This window comes from Conger conger, chromosome 17, assembly GCF_963514075.1.
Source record: "Conger conger chromosome 17, fConCon1.1, whole genome shotgun sequence".
In the NCBI taxonomy this organism is placed as follows: domain Eukaryota; kingdom Metazoa; phylum Chordata; class Actinopteri; order Anguilliformes; family Congridae; genus Conger; species Conger conger.
In genome coordinates, this window is record NC_083776.1 from 16129217 (window position 1) to 16143567 (window position 14351).

Consider the following 14351-nt stretch of genomic DNA (forward strand, 5'->3'; position numbering starts at 1 on the left):
ACAAAACAACTGACACTCATGTGCAAAGTTCAGGTCATTAGGCAATAAAAAGAGGGCTGCCTTGTGTTGGAGAAAATTGATTATAATATTGAGAGAAGAAGAGGTAATGGTAACACTAGGGGGTAGCAGGCAGAGGTTGAGGAAGGATAAGACTGAGAGGAAAATTAATAGGAGCTAGAAAAGGGAGAGCAAAACAATAGAGGGCAAATATCTTTGACTTTGTTTGGCCATGTGATGAACCGTGATTTGTCTACGAGGCTTAGGCCGGACTGAGAATTCAACCAAATCAAAACCAAATTTAAATTCTACTGCCGGCACTTCTGTTCTTTACTGTAGCACAACCTATCCACATGGTACTATCAAAGGTCATTACAGTACACTGGAAGTGCTGCACAGTCCCACAGTCCCGATAATTTAATGTATCAAATACAATTTGGAACATTTCTACTTTGAGTAAGAAAACATTGTATTGTATGTATTTACAGTATATTGTTCTGCAGAATTGTAAGACAAGCCCTCCAGGCTAGCAGAGGAGAACATCTCTTTACACGAGTGCAAGAGACTGCAATACTGAATATGCAATTCCGCTGAGAGAGATTCAAAGTCAAATCATTGAAGACATTGTACCATGTTCCCTCAGAAAGAGTCAGATCTACCACGTTCCCTCACAAAGAGTCAGATCTGACACGTTCCCACTGAAAGAATCAGATCTACCACGTTCCCGCAGAAAGAATCAGATCTGACATGTTCCCTCAGAAAGAGTCAGATCTGACATGTTCCCTCAGAAAGAGTCAGATCTGACATGTTCCCTCAGAAAGAGTCAGATCTGACACGTTTCCACTGAAAGAATCAGATCTACCACGTTCCCGCAGGAAGAAACCCTGAAAGAGTAAAGGAACGGAGGTATGTGCAAATAGGCCTAAGCACCAGAGCCTTATGTAAATGACTCCATCCTTTCAGAGTCTGGACCCCTGGCTGTCACTGATGTGTTGTACCTCATAGGATTGGCGGCTGTAGGCGTTTGTGTGATGTTCTTCTTTTTCAGAGATACATGGAGATCAATGCCAATCCCATCCCACACATCATCATCTTTATTGATGAAGCAGGGTTTAACCTGACCAAGACAGGATGGAGACAGGGATTGAACATGCCATCCCAGATGTCCCTGACAAAGTGGAGATTTACGACCATGTGTACCGCTCTCAGCCACCACCATGCCATGGGCCCTACAGCACCACGCCATCCTGGGCCCTACTCCACCATGCCACACTCGGCCCTACTCCACCATGCAACCCTGTGCCTTCTCTATCATGCCACCCTGGGCTCTACTCCACCATGCCACACTCGGCCCTACTCCACCATGCAACCCTGTGCCTTCTCTATCATGCCACCCTGGGCTCTACTCCACCATGCCACCCTGGGCCCTACTCCACCATGCCACCCTGGGCCCTACTCCACCATGCCACCCTGGGCCCTACAGCACCATGCCACCCTGGGCCCTACTCTACCATGCCACCCTGGGTTCCATTTTGCAAGAGATTTGTGGGCATTTTTTTAGCCAGTTATCCATCCATCCATCCATTATTTTAACCCGCTTATCCTGAACAGGGTCACAGGGGGGCTGGAGCCTATCCAAGCATACATTGGGCGAAAGGCAAGAATACACCCTGGACAGGTCGCCAGTCCATCGCAGGGCACACACACCATTCACTCACACACTCATACCTATGGGCAATTTAGACTCTCCAATCAGCCTAACCTGCATGTCTTTGGACTGTGGGAGGAAACCGGAGTACCCGGAGGAAACCCACGCAAACACGGGGAGAACATGCAAACTCCACACAGAGAGGCCCCGGCCGACGGGGATTCGAACCCAGGACCTCCTTGCTGTGAGGCGGCAGTGCTAACCACTGCACCATCCGTGCCACCCCTTAGCCAGTTATGCTTTGAGAAAATTAGGTGTAGTTTCAGGAAATGTCTTTAGAAAATTGGGAAAACAGCATAACATATTTAAAGCACCAACAATGTATTTCATCAAGCATGGTTTTATTATTTCCTCCACTCCACAGACATCCTCTCAGTCCTGTCACATCTGAAGCTGTACAATAATCCCACAGATTACCCAATGCCATTTGAATGTCAGCACGTTCTTCCTACAGTAGAATAACTCTCAAATGGAAGCGTCTGTACAATGATGAAGTAAATACTTAAAAATATCATCATTCCACATAAAGCACACCTTTGGAAAATCTGTTAATATGGATTATATCTACACTACTGAAATGCTGTACCATACTGTTGTCCTGAGCTGAGCCTTTAGCTACCAATAAGTGACAAAAGGTTAAATAAGGACAGTTTCACATTTAAATTGGAATGAAGAAAGTTGCACTGCAGATAATTCAGGCAAAATGTTTTAAAATTGTTTCTGGTATTTAATAAATCATGTACTCTACATTTTGAAATGCTTGGTCTGCCAAGAAAATTAATTACAGCCAATGAGGCCATTTTGAGCTGATGTGTGGGGCAGCCTGTAGCCTACTGGCTAAGGTACATAACAGGGAACTGGAAGGTTGGTGGTTCAAGCCTCTGGTGTAGCCACGATAAGATCTGCACAGCAGTTGGGCCCTTGAGCAAGGCCCTTAACCCCACATTGCCCTAGGGGGCTTGTCCCCTGCTTAGTCTAATCAACTGTAAGTCAATTTGGATAAAAGCATCAGATAAATTTACTTGAAACTGTACTTCCCTCTAGGGTTTACAGCACACACATAACATGTCATGGTTATGGATTGGCACTTTATTTTATGTTGTGCTGGATAAGTGCATCTGCCAAAAGCCTACATTGTGATATAATGTAAATAACTAATTATTATATTGAGATGCAGGGAGACAGGTGTTCCCAGGCGCAGGTGTGGCGGTACCTGTCTGAAGAACTCCTCCATCAGGGAGCAGGTCCAGCGGTAGTGCAGGTCCCAGGACTTGGCGGGGTGGCTTATATCAGCGGCATGCAGCATCAGAGAGAGGACTTTCGCCTTGTCTATTCTGTCAACCACAGACAACATCACATCAGCTGATACAAAGCGTACACACACACATAGGCACGAACAGGCACACATGCATACCTACACATCTGTATTTGAAAAGATATGCAAAGTTTACTTCTAAATTTGTGTGAAATTCTTGGTTGACAGTCATTTACCCTGACAAATTGTATCAATACCGAGATAACAGCTGGTATCGGTATCAAAGTCAAAATTTGGGTATGGGAACAACAGTAACACACATACACACACGCACACGCACACACTCCCACACACACACATACACACACACACAAAGGCATACACACAGGCACACGCACGCACCCAAATACACACTGTCACACACACACCACACACACACACACTTTGTGCTCACCCATCAGGCTCCTGCAGGCTGCTCCTCATGGTCTTTATTTGCTGGAAATGGCAGGACATGTCTGTACACATGACCATCTCTACCACCAGGGCACGCAGGTCCCTACACACACAGGAGAAGAGTCATACCCCGCAAACACACACACACGCATACACAATGATGGAAACAACTTGTGTGTGTGCGTGCATGTGTATGTGTGTGCATGTGTGTGTGTGTGTGTGCCAGTGTGTGTGCGTGCATGTGTTTGCTCATTTCTTCTCACACAGAATATGGTCATCCTTTCTGCTCTATTGTTCCCTTATTATATTGCTTTAAGGTGAAATGAGAAACACAGCGCTTACCGCCAGTCGTCTTTCGACAGGTTAACCAGGATGTTCATGTCATCCTCTTGCATAAGTCTATAGGCAGCGCTCACGTGGTGATTCTCCAGAACAGAGCGGTCATTGTACAGAATGGCTACTTCTGACCTGCACAAAGACAGGTCCCGGTAATGAGTTTCACTGCATTTCACAAAGAGCAGACGCAAGGTTATCTTGGATGATTCCACTCGGTCAATACCCGTTAGCAGTGACATTGTTACAACAGCTACTCTTTGGGATTCATTGATTTCTGGCCTCGGATTCATTCATTGATTTCGGTATGGTTTTTTAGCTTCTAAAGATTTTATAAAGTTTGCACAATCACAGATTAAGCCTAGTCCTAGACTAAATTCTATTTTGAAGAGAGATTCTCCCTATGAAATGTAATTAGTCTAAGCTTAACCTGTGTCTGTGAAACCGGCAAACAAAACTAACTTTCCAAAAAACCCTAAAAACATTTTAGAAAACACTAACAATAAGTATGTTGTTTTTAGTAGCACAGTATGTATGACATTCATAGCAGACCAGACTCAAACACATGATTTGTTTGGATTCAAATACTGGTATTGGAACATATGAAATACTCCCAAAAAGAGCAAAACCCTCCTTCTGGTCCTCTCAGTTGGTTCAATTGCACAAAGCAAGATCAATGGAGTAAAGAAAAGTATAAAACTCAGGTTCATCAGGCACACTACTGTATATCCATTGTAATGGGCAGTTTTGGCAACAGGCACTCTCACCAGCACAACTTACCGGGTCTGAATGTGGAAGTTGTTGGTGGTTCCGGTGTGCTCAAAGTCATGGATTGCAGCTGCAAACACCATCGCTAATATTTCCACTTCAGTGAGCCAGTGCTAGAAACAGGACCACAGCCAGTATAAGAGCTTTGAGCCATTGTTAGTAACAGATCCACAGCTAGATCAACCATTTAGTACCTTGTTTGTATTCTTTCTATATGCAATCAGCCAGATGTAACATGATAGAAAATAATGTAAAATAAATTTAGTGCATATTGTATATAGGTTATAGGGTTAAAGGTTTTTGTTATCATTATTTCCCAGGGGCATACAAAATCCAGGCCACAGAACAGTACAGGTCTGGGATCAGTTTGGGCATGTGTCTTGTTATGGGTGGGTGGGGATATGGACATAGTAAACCTGATCCTAGATCAGCCATCTGAGGATTGTTATGACTCTGGGTCCAGATGCCTAGTGGCCTTAAAGAAGTGCTTGTTGGTGTGTGTGTGTGTGTGTGTGTGTGTGTACTTGTTGGTATGTGTGTGTACTTGTCGGTGCGTGTGTGTGTGTGCTGTTACGTCCCAGTGTTTTGGGATGTATAATGCTGTTGCTTTTTGGCTGTTTTGGGCTGGGTACTGCTGTGTTTTTATGTTTCCCTATACAGGTAGAGGGGAGCATGCATTCCGTTGCTGAGAAACACACTTGGACGAAGAGGATGCAGCATCTCGTCAAGTTGGAGACCGGACCAGATACAGCCGTTGCTAAGAATGCCGGCGGTCGTCACGGAGCAACACATGCCAAGAAGAATGCAACTATATAGGAGCTGCACGCTGTCAAGAGCAACAACATCAATTCACACGCAGCTGGAAGCTACGCTGCTTTGACCTCCGCTACCAACAAGTTGTCTGTGACTTTAAGAAGATCTTTAAGAGACTGAACTTTGGAGAAGTTTCACCCCATTGTAGAACAACTTAGACGGTGAGACTTCCGAATCACGGACCTTTAATTATCGAAGGACGTTATTAGTATAGGACTCTATTTAGCTTTGTAATTATTAAACATTCTCTTACTTCTTTATAATGCTGCGTACTGGTTACTTCTTTCTGAAGGGTTTGTGATAGTGAATGTTACACCGTAATCAACTCTCTTTGTTAATGAAACATCGGTGAGTACCAGGTCATAACAGTGCGCTTGTCAGTTAGTGTGTCTGAGCTTAGCGGTGTGTGTGTGCTCAGGTGCGTGGGTGTGTGTGTGTTTGTTGGTGCGTGTGTTCTTGTTGGTGTATGTGTGTGTGTGTGCTTGTCGGTGCATGAGTGTGCTTGTCGGTAAATTTGTGTGTGCGTGTCGGTGAGTGTGTGTGCTCAGGTTTGTGTGTGCTTGTCGGTGTGAGCACTCAGGTGTGTGTGTGTGCTTGTCGGTGTGAGCACTCAGGTGTGTGTGTGTGCTTGTTGGTGTGAGCACTCAGGTGTGTGTGTGTGCTTGTCGGTGCAGGAGTGTGCTTGTCATTGTGTGTGCACATGTGTGCTCAGGTGTGTGTGTGCTTGTCGGTATGTTTGTGCGTGTGTGCTCAGGTCTGTGTGTGCTTGTCGGTATGTTCGTGCGTGTGTGCTCAGGTATGTGTGTGTCTGTGTGTCGGTGTGTGTGTGTGTTCAGGTGTGTGTGGGCTTGTCGATAGGTTTGTGTGTGCGTGTCAGTGTATGAGTATGCTTGTCGGCGTGTGTGCTCAGGTGTGACTCACCATAACGCCGGTGTGGAGCATGAGATAGTGGGCGGTCTGTGTGACATCGGCAGCATGTGTCAGATTGTGATAGGGGTTCCTGTGCTTGCTGTACCCCACCTCCAGCGCCTCCACAAAGCTCACCAATGAGGAGACAGGGATCTGGGCAAAAGGAGGAGAGAGGATGGAGTCCAGGAAAGAGAGTCGGCCAATGGGATATGCTATCACCCAGCGAGATGCTCACGGCTCAGAACATGCGTGTAGGCGCATTATACGAGTGGGCTTAACACCCGTTTTTAATCACTAAGAGCAGGTCCTGCAATCTGTCAGCCTAAATACAAACACAACAGACGTCAACGGCGTACGTCACACATTCACTCAACAGTCGCATTTAGAGTCTGCTATAAACTCTGCCACCGTCATGGTGACTGTGAGAAACGATAGCGTTTCAGTGACAGCGTGAAGCAAATGGACATATTCTATAATGGACCCAGATAATGATGGTAGCTTGTGTGAGCTGGTCAAACGATGTCAAGCTGGGAACTGGTATGAACTGGTCAACCAGCTGAACCATGTCGAGCTGGGAGCTAGTCTGAACTGGTCAAACCAGCTACCAGCTGTTTCAAAACCTAGCTTGAGCTGTATTTTTCAGCAGGGTTGACGCTGATGAAAATCATCTCGCTGGCAGCAAATATGGCAAAGTCTGACCTTGAAGCGGCTGATCAGGTCATATCGGGTGAGGAGATCGTAGACCAGGAACTTCAGAGCGTGTTCGTTGCTGGCTTCATGGAGGCCGAAAACATCGAAAGACCACGTGTCAACATCCTGTGGACAACAAATTTACTCCCGTTACTCAGAATGTAACATAATAACACAATGTACAAAATATAACCAGCTTACTGAATAACAATATGATGTACAAAAACTTAATACCTTACCAAACATCTAAATAATGCACAAAATCAAAATACAATTTCATTTCTTGATAACATATATTTATGATCCTATAATTGCATAATTATAGTTGTATAGAGTAGCGCTACTCAACTCCAGCTCCTGCAAGCCACAGTGCCTGCAGGTATTTGCTCCTACTGTGCACTACACCACCTGATTTCACAAATTACTTTACCTGCTTGGCTCAGATAATAAACAAATGAGTAAAATCAGGTGGTGTAGCGCATGGTTGAATATAATTCCTGCAGACACTGGGGCCTGTGGGACGTGGAGTTGAGTAGTGCTGAAGTAAAGGCACATCTTTATATGTTGCTATACAACACTTTTATTTGTCCATACTCATGATGCGTTTAATGTGCATGGGGCGGCCTGTAGCGTAGTGGTTAAGGTACATGACTGGGACCCGCAAGGTCGGTGGTTCAATCCCCGCTGTGCCACCGTAAGATCCGCACAGCCATTGGGCCCTTGAGCAAGGCCCTTAACCCTGCATTGCTCCAGGGGAGGATTGTCTTCTGCTTAGTCAAATCAACTGTAAGTCGCTTTGGATAAAAATGTCAGCCAAATGACATGGAATGTAATGTCACAATCAGTTGTCATTTTTTGAAGTCAGTAACTGAAATAAATACCTTCAGTGCAGTGATGACTGCTGGGGGGTAGGTCAGTCCTGCCATGTTAGACGTCCGTCTGTACATCCTACACACACAAGCCACTAAGAGTTTCATTAAAACCGCAAACAAAATGCAGAAAATATCATCACTTACACAGTACGTAAACAACAGAACAGCAATCATTCGCGAGTGACTTGTGGTTTACTGAACTGTGCAATGGGCATATCTTGCCGTGAAGGCATTTGTTTGAACATAAGTGATTCAGTGCAGACAGATGTAATAGCTGGGGCCTGTTTGGGAGATCTGTTGTGCATCAGAGGATAGGGGAGCAGGGAGGTCACAGCAACCCTGCTTCAGGAGCCGCAAGCAGAGCAGAAACCAGACTGATACAATCTCACAGGGAGGCCGAGAATAACATTCACATTGCACAGCCAAAGGCTGAACTCTCATGAGCTTCCACAAGCAGATCTACCTTCAACAAAATATTGCTGAACATTTTGCTGAATATACAGTATACTATGGTACTCATTTGTATGCATAAATCAACCATTTTTCCAATTTTTTGATAATATTAAAACTCAGGGAAAGAAAAATTGTGTTTGTTGTTTTTGAAGTAATTGTAAATGGTTGGCATTTATATAGCACCTTTATCCAAAGCGCTGTACAACTTATGTTCCTCATTCACCCATTCATACACACACTCACACACCAACAGCGATTGGCTGCCATGCAAGGCACCAACCAGCTCATCAGGAGCAAATGGGGGTTAGGTGTCTTGCAGGGGATCGAACCGGCAACTCTCCGACTGCCAGATGACTGCTCTTACTGCCTGAGCCATGTCGCCCCGAATTGTGTATTTAGAAGATCTCACAAGCTAGCGCTTTTTGCATGAATTTTAAAGGCACAGTTCTTGACAATTTCTATGAGATTATCCTGGCATTTTGTTTTGTATAAATTATCCAATGGCAGCTTCCTCTTGTTCATTTGTATATCCTGCAGTATTGCCCCTAGAGGTGAAGAACATGTATAGCAGGAACATACAGCATGGCAACAGTTACCATGGGAATAAGAGACATTTAGCCAAAGCTGTTTTCATAATTGTACATTTTAAACCTAGCACTCAAACATGTACAGAAAATTATTTATTTTTCCATGTATTATAACTGCACTCCAGAAAGCATATTCCTGTGTGGAGGAAAGTGAAAGGGTGTCACATTTTTCCATTTTAGTCATTTAGCAGATGCTTTTAATCCAAAACAATTTACAAGTTCCTCAAAAATGAAAAGCATCAAATCCATAAAGAGAAAAACATGTAGAGCAGTTATAACCAAAACAATAGTCATCATAAGTGCAAGGTTTTTTTTATATAGGGTGTACAAGAGGGATATTGTGGGGAGGGGGGATGGTAGATATAGCACTTGTGTTCTTTTTGTCCTGTCATGTTGTACTTTGTATCTTCATCTAGGACTGTTGCGGTCAATTTGTATCCATCTTGGTGCTGTATTTGTTTACCACATCTGTTGCATCATGCCTTGCTCCTAGCCTGACATACTGCACCTATTTACTTACCCTATATGCATTTTGTGAACTAGACATGATGTTCATGGCTGTAGATAACTGGTCCTTTATGTGAATTTTACCTGATCCAACCTGTGTTCTGTAGTTGTTACTATGGCCTTTGGTATGCACTTATTATTTGTTACTTTTGATAAAAGTGTCTGCTAAATAAATGTAATGTAATGCAATGCAATGTACAGTAATGTAATAAAATGTTACGTAGTGTAACACATTATAATATGATTTTCTGCAATGTAACGAACAGTAATGTAACATAACATTAAGTAACATTACATAAATGTAATGTAATGCAATGTAATGTAACATAATGTAACACATTGTAATGTAATGCAATATAACATACAGTAATATAACGGAAGATAATGTAAATGTAATGTAATGTCACGTAAAGTAAATGCAATGTAATGTAATGCAATGCAAAGCAAAGCAATGTAAAGCAATGTAATGCAATGCAATGTAATGTAACGTAACGTAACGTAACGTAACGTAACGTAACGTAACGTAACGCAACGCAACGCAACGCAACGCAAAGCAATGCAATGCAATGCAATGCAATGCAATGCAATGCAATGTAATTAAATGTGCTGTAATGTGGGCAGACGCTGCCGTACCTCTCCACAAAGATGCCGGCCTGCACGGCGTGTACGATGCTACGGAACCTGGGCTTCTCCTCCGGGCGCCTGCGCATCATCACCATCTTCCGCGTGAAGGTGGAGGCCAGCCAATCACGGACCTCCGTCGGGACCGCGTCCGTGCGGATGTCGCTGAGCTCATCTTCGGTGTCCAGCAGCCGTCTGAAACACACGCTGCATCAGACACTCAGACTCGCCTCGAACCCGCAACCCCAGGGGCGCACAGAACAAAAGACAAAGCCAGGTCAGGGCCGTGACTCTTTACCTTCCTGCAGCACTGACTGCCATTAGGCCTGGGACAGGGACTGAGTGTGTGTGTGTGTGTGTGTGTGTGCATGCATGTGTGAGTGTGTGTGTGCACATGTGTCTGCGAGTGTGTGTGTGTGCATGTGTGAGCATGTGTGTGAGTGTGTGCGTGTGTGAGTGGGTGCACGTGTGTGCATGTGCGTGAATGTGTGTGTGTGAGTGTGGGTGCATGTGTGTGCATGTGTCTGTGTGTGTGTGAGTGTGTACATGTGTGTGCGAGTGTGTGTGGATGTGTGATCGTGAGATCGTGTGTATGAGTGTGTGTGTGTATGTGTGTGTGTGTGTGTGCGAATGTGTGTGAGTGTGATTATGAGAGAGTGTGTAAGTGCGTGTGAGTGTGTATGTGTGTGTGTGGATGTGTGTGAGAGAGAAAGAGAGGGAGAAAGAGAGCATTAGATTCCCATATGTCAGAATATACTGTATAAATGCTGTGTCAGTGAAAGTTCATCCCACAGTTGTGGAGCTCAACAACGTATTACTAACATCAGAACACATCCAAAAAACCAATACACTACAATTACATGGCACATAACAATACTTACTAATCTCTGTAATTGGGAGTAGGTGTAGCTTAGCATAGTTATTCCATTAGTTATATTCCTTGAAAACAATCTCTAAAAGTGTTTCTCTTACTGAACTGAGCTGTGCGCAATGTATATTCCATCACAAATAATATAGCTCTTGTAAAATAACTCAATCAATCATTTTTCTCTGGTGAGAGCATGATAGTTTTCCTGCAGTGAATTTCCTCTGAAGAACACAACACACAACACCATCAGCAGCAGGTCTAAACTGCATTAGCCACCAGTTATAGATCAATGTGACTGGTGGACACTCTTTCAACTGAAATGCTGCTAAATATTTGAATCTGGCCAAGCTGCCCTGAAATAAGCCACTATTACGGCAACAGCAAAGCCACCCGGAACCTTCTCCCCTGTACTTTCCTTCGTGTGTCTGAGGCCCCTGTCTTTGCTCAAATCTGATATTACGCTTGGGCTGAGGCATGGCTGCTCCACCAACAGTGCACAGCCAGTTTGGATAGTACCGTGCATTTCATCTGTAGTTCTTTCCCTGAGGCTACAGTATCATTCAATGATTTTCAAAAAACACCTATATTGATTGATACTGTAGCCTCATGCTAAAGAACGACAAATGAAATGCATAAAGTCACAAGCCATAATATAGACAATTGTTTGCGTTCATGTCCACATTCAAAATTTGAAATGTCCTTTTGATTGGAAGAAAGGAATTTCTTTCCCCTATTGACCTGTGGTAGCTCGCCTTAAATCACAATGATATACTGTGATTATGTTGGCCTGTAAGCACATTTGCAAAGTGGACTTCCACACACACACACACACACACACATAAACACAGCTGGACATAAACCTCCTCTGAAATATCTTCAGTGAGGCACACAAGGAAAAACTCACAACTCTAAAAGTGTCTGCATGTAAAATTCAAAAAGTGAAAAGTGAACAGATGGTTGAACAAGCCTGAGAGATCTAATTTAATCCGTGTTCAAAAAATCAAATTCAGGCAGGCTTCAGTATGGTATGATGCAACAAAAGCTGATAAAAAGTATTCAATTAATGACTACTGTAAGTGCAATCTGCATTACTCATAAGACATTCACTGCAAATAGAAATGCGGCCGAAAGGTGGTTTACTTAATAGTACTTGTAGTATTCGTGACCAAAGAAACACACCCAAGGCTCATTTGAATGTCTTGTGCAGTTTTGTAAACCCCTCAGGCTCTTATGCAAAGCCTGGCACACATTGGGTCTCATCTTCGCGGTGGGGAAACCGCAGTGAATTTTTGAGCCGCCCTGTTTTGCCTGAAACAGTCCTGCCGCTGCCAGGGGCATGAAGACTGTGAGCGTGGGGAGATGTGAAGCACTTCCACGGTAGAGCTGACTCTACTGCTTTTCACTGTGCATGACTATTACACACTGTGTTCAACATCTCAGTGATAGAGTCTGGGATGGGGCTTCCAGTGCGTGGGTCCTCAGTGCATACGCCAGGGGTGCACAGCAAGGGCCGATCTGTTTCACGATTTTGTGGTAACCTCAAAATCATTTCCTTAGCTCAATCATGTCTAAATATGATAGGTGTATAAGCACCAGCTACAGTCACAGACTGTAGGTGTGTCCTAAAGATTTTACTGATCCAGTACAGGAGTGAACCAGTGTAGTTTGTAGAGCGGTCAGAAAAAATTAAGCTAACTGGTTGGAAGAAAAACCAGCATGTAGATCGGCCCTCCGGGACCAGAGTTGTGCACCCCTGGCATATACACACATACACACACACGCACACACACACACACACATACGATAAAGCAGCAGATGCAAGCTAACTGTTTTCATTATTTGAATGTTTAAAGGTAAATAGGTAAGATTTTTTAAAAACAAGACCACTGTAAATCCCTCCCTATCAATTGAAAAAGGCTCGCTGACATGTTGACTTGCCCTCTGCCTGTGTTTATAGCCCTTAACTTCGGGTTTCAAGATATACAGTTGACGGACTGACACTCTGTACCAAAACATTGTATAGCTGTACAAAAATTAAAGCTCCTTGGTTGAAAATTGGTTCAACGTCAGCATGTTTACAGAGAAGAGGGAGGGACAGTGTTGTGGTTTGAGGGTGTTTGTCCCTGCAATTCCTCTCTTCATGGAATTGCAATGGTTCTTTTTATCCTATATTATACTGTCATTGTACATATCCACAGAGTGCACACAGTAGCCTCTGCAGAATAAGTAACAGACAGGCACCCTTGGATTCATCCAATTATAAGTTTGGATAAATTTACAACCGAAAAAACAACTAAAATATACACTCAGCAAGCAATTTATTAATATATGTTTAATCAGCTAAGCGTGAGGCAGCGGCTAAATTCATAAAAGTATACAGATGTGGTCAAGAGGTTCAGCTGTTTTTCAGACCTATTTTCAGAATGGGGAAGAAATGTGACTTGGACTGTGGACTGATTGTTGGTGCCAGGTTGAGGTATCCCAGAAACTGCTGATCTCCTGTGATTTTCACACACAACAGTCTCTAGAGTTTGCAAACGGGTGTGGAAAACAAAAAACATCCAGTGATGTGAGACGTAGCTCACCTGGTCTAAGAGATGGAGCTCACCTGGACTCAGGACACAGAGATGGGTGCTCTCGCTCACCTGGTCTCATCGATGTATACTGTCTCTAGGACAGAGGCTGCAAATTCAATGTCTTTCTTCAGGTCTGAGATGTTGACCTCTCCTTTCTCCAGCTGTGTTAGGACACATCGCAGTCTGCAGAGACAAACATGTCACAGTGAGCTCCTCAGCACACAGCACCAGCTTAATTCACAGCACACAGAACCAAACTCATTCACAGCACACAGAACCAGCCTCATTCACAGCACACAGAACCAGCTTCATTCACAGTACACAGAACCAGTTTCATTCACAGCACACAAAACCAGCCTCATTCACAGCACACAGAACCAGCTTCATTCACAGCACACAGAACCAGCTTCATTCACAGCATACAGAACCAGCTTCATTCACAGCACAGAGAATCAGCTTCATTCACAGCACACAGAACCAGCCTCATTCACAGCACACAGAATTAACCTCGTTAACAGCACACAGAATCAGCCATCAGAGTTATGTATGTTATCGTACGTATAGCACTAAGTCTCTATTTGCCGCTGTCGGAGGTAACATCTGTAACGGCGAGTTTGCACACCTCCAATAGTTTGGGGATCTGTTGTAGATCCTTGAGGTGGATGGCGTAGGTAGGTTATGTCCGCATAAGCCTCATACCCGAGGGGCTTATGCTTTTTGTTTCCTTCTTAGTGCTGGTCTGTTTTATGTATTACGCTAAGGTTAACTAGACATGTTTTGGAGTTCATGCCCCTCTCGGCGGCGAACCTCCGATAGCCCAACGTGGGAGACCCTTTGCTCGTGCTTTTCGCTCACTTTCTCGTAGGTTTCCTGCACGGTTAGTTGAGCCTAGGTGAGCATCTGGTGATTATCTGTGGTTGATGACTTTCCTAAAAGTCAAG

The 14351-nt window shown here is 44.1% G+C and overlaps 1 protein-coding gene across 3 annotated transcripts in view; it reads right to left on the reverse strand.

Annotated features, from left to right (window-relative positions):
• LOC133116441 (dual specificity calcium/calmodulin-dependent 3',5'-cyclic nucleotide phosphodiesterase 1A-like) overlaps positions 1 to 14351 on the reverse strand; it is a 70786-nt gene that overhangs the window by 9665 nt on the left and 46770 nt on the right. For all 3 annotated transcript variants that reach the window (XM_061225965.1, XM_061225966.1, XM_061225963.1), the window contains 9 exons: positions 13480 to 13593; positions 9979 to 10161; positions 7808 to 7874; positions 6936 to 7052; positions 6249 to 6389; positions 4527 to 4627; positions 3756 to 3881; positions 3415 to 3516; positions 2919 to 3039 (listed from right to left, as the gene is read on the reverse strand). In XM_061225965.1, the coding sequence (XP_061081949.1) occupies positions 2919 to 3039; positions 3415 to 3516; positions 3756 to 3881; positions 4527 to 4627; positions 6249 to 6389; positions 6936 to 7052; positions 7808 to 7874; positions 9979 to 10161; positions 13480 to 13593 (1072 nt within the window). The remainder of the gene's footprint in view (positions 1 to 2918; positions 3040 to 3414; positions 3517 to 3755; positions 3882 to 4526; positions 4628 to 6248; positions 6390 to 6935; positions 7053 to 7807; positions 7875 to 9978; positions 10162 to 13479; positions 13594 to 14351) is intronic.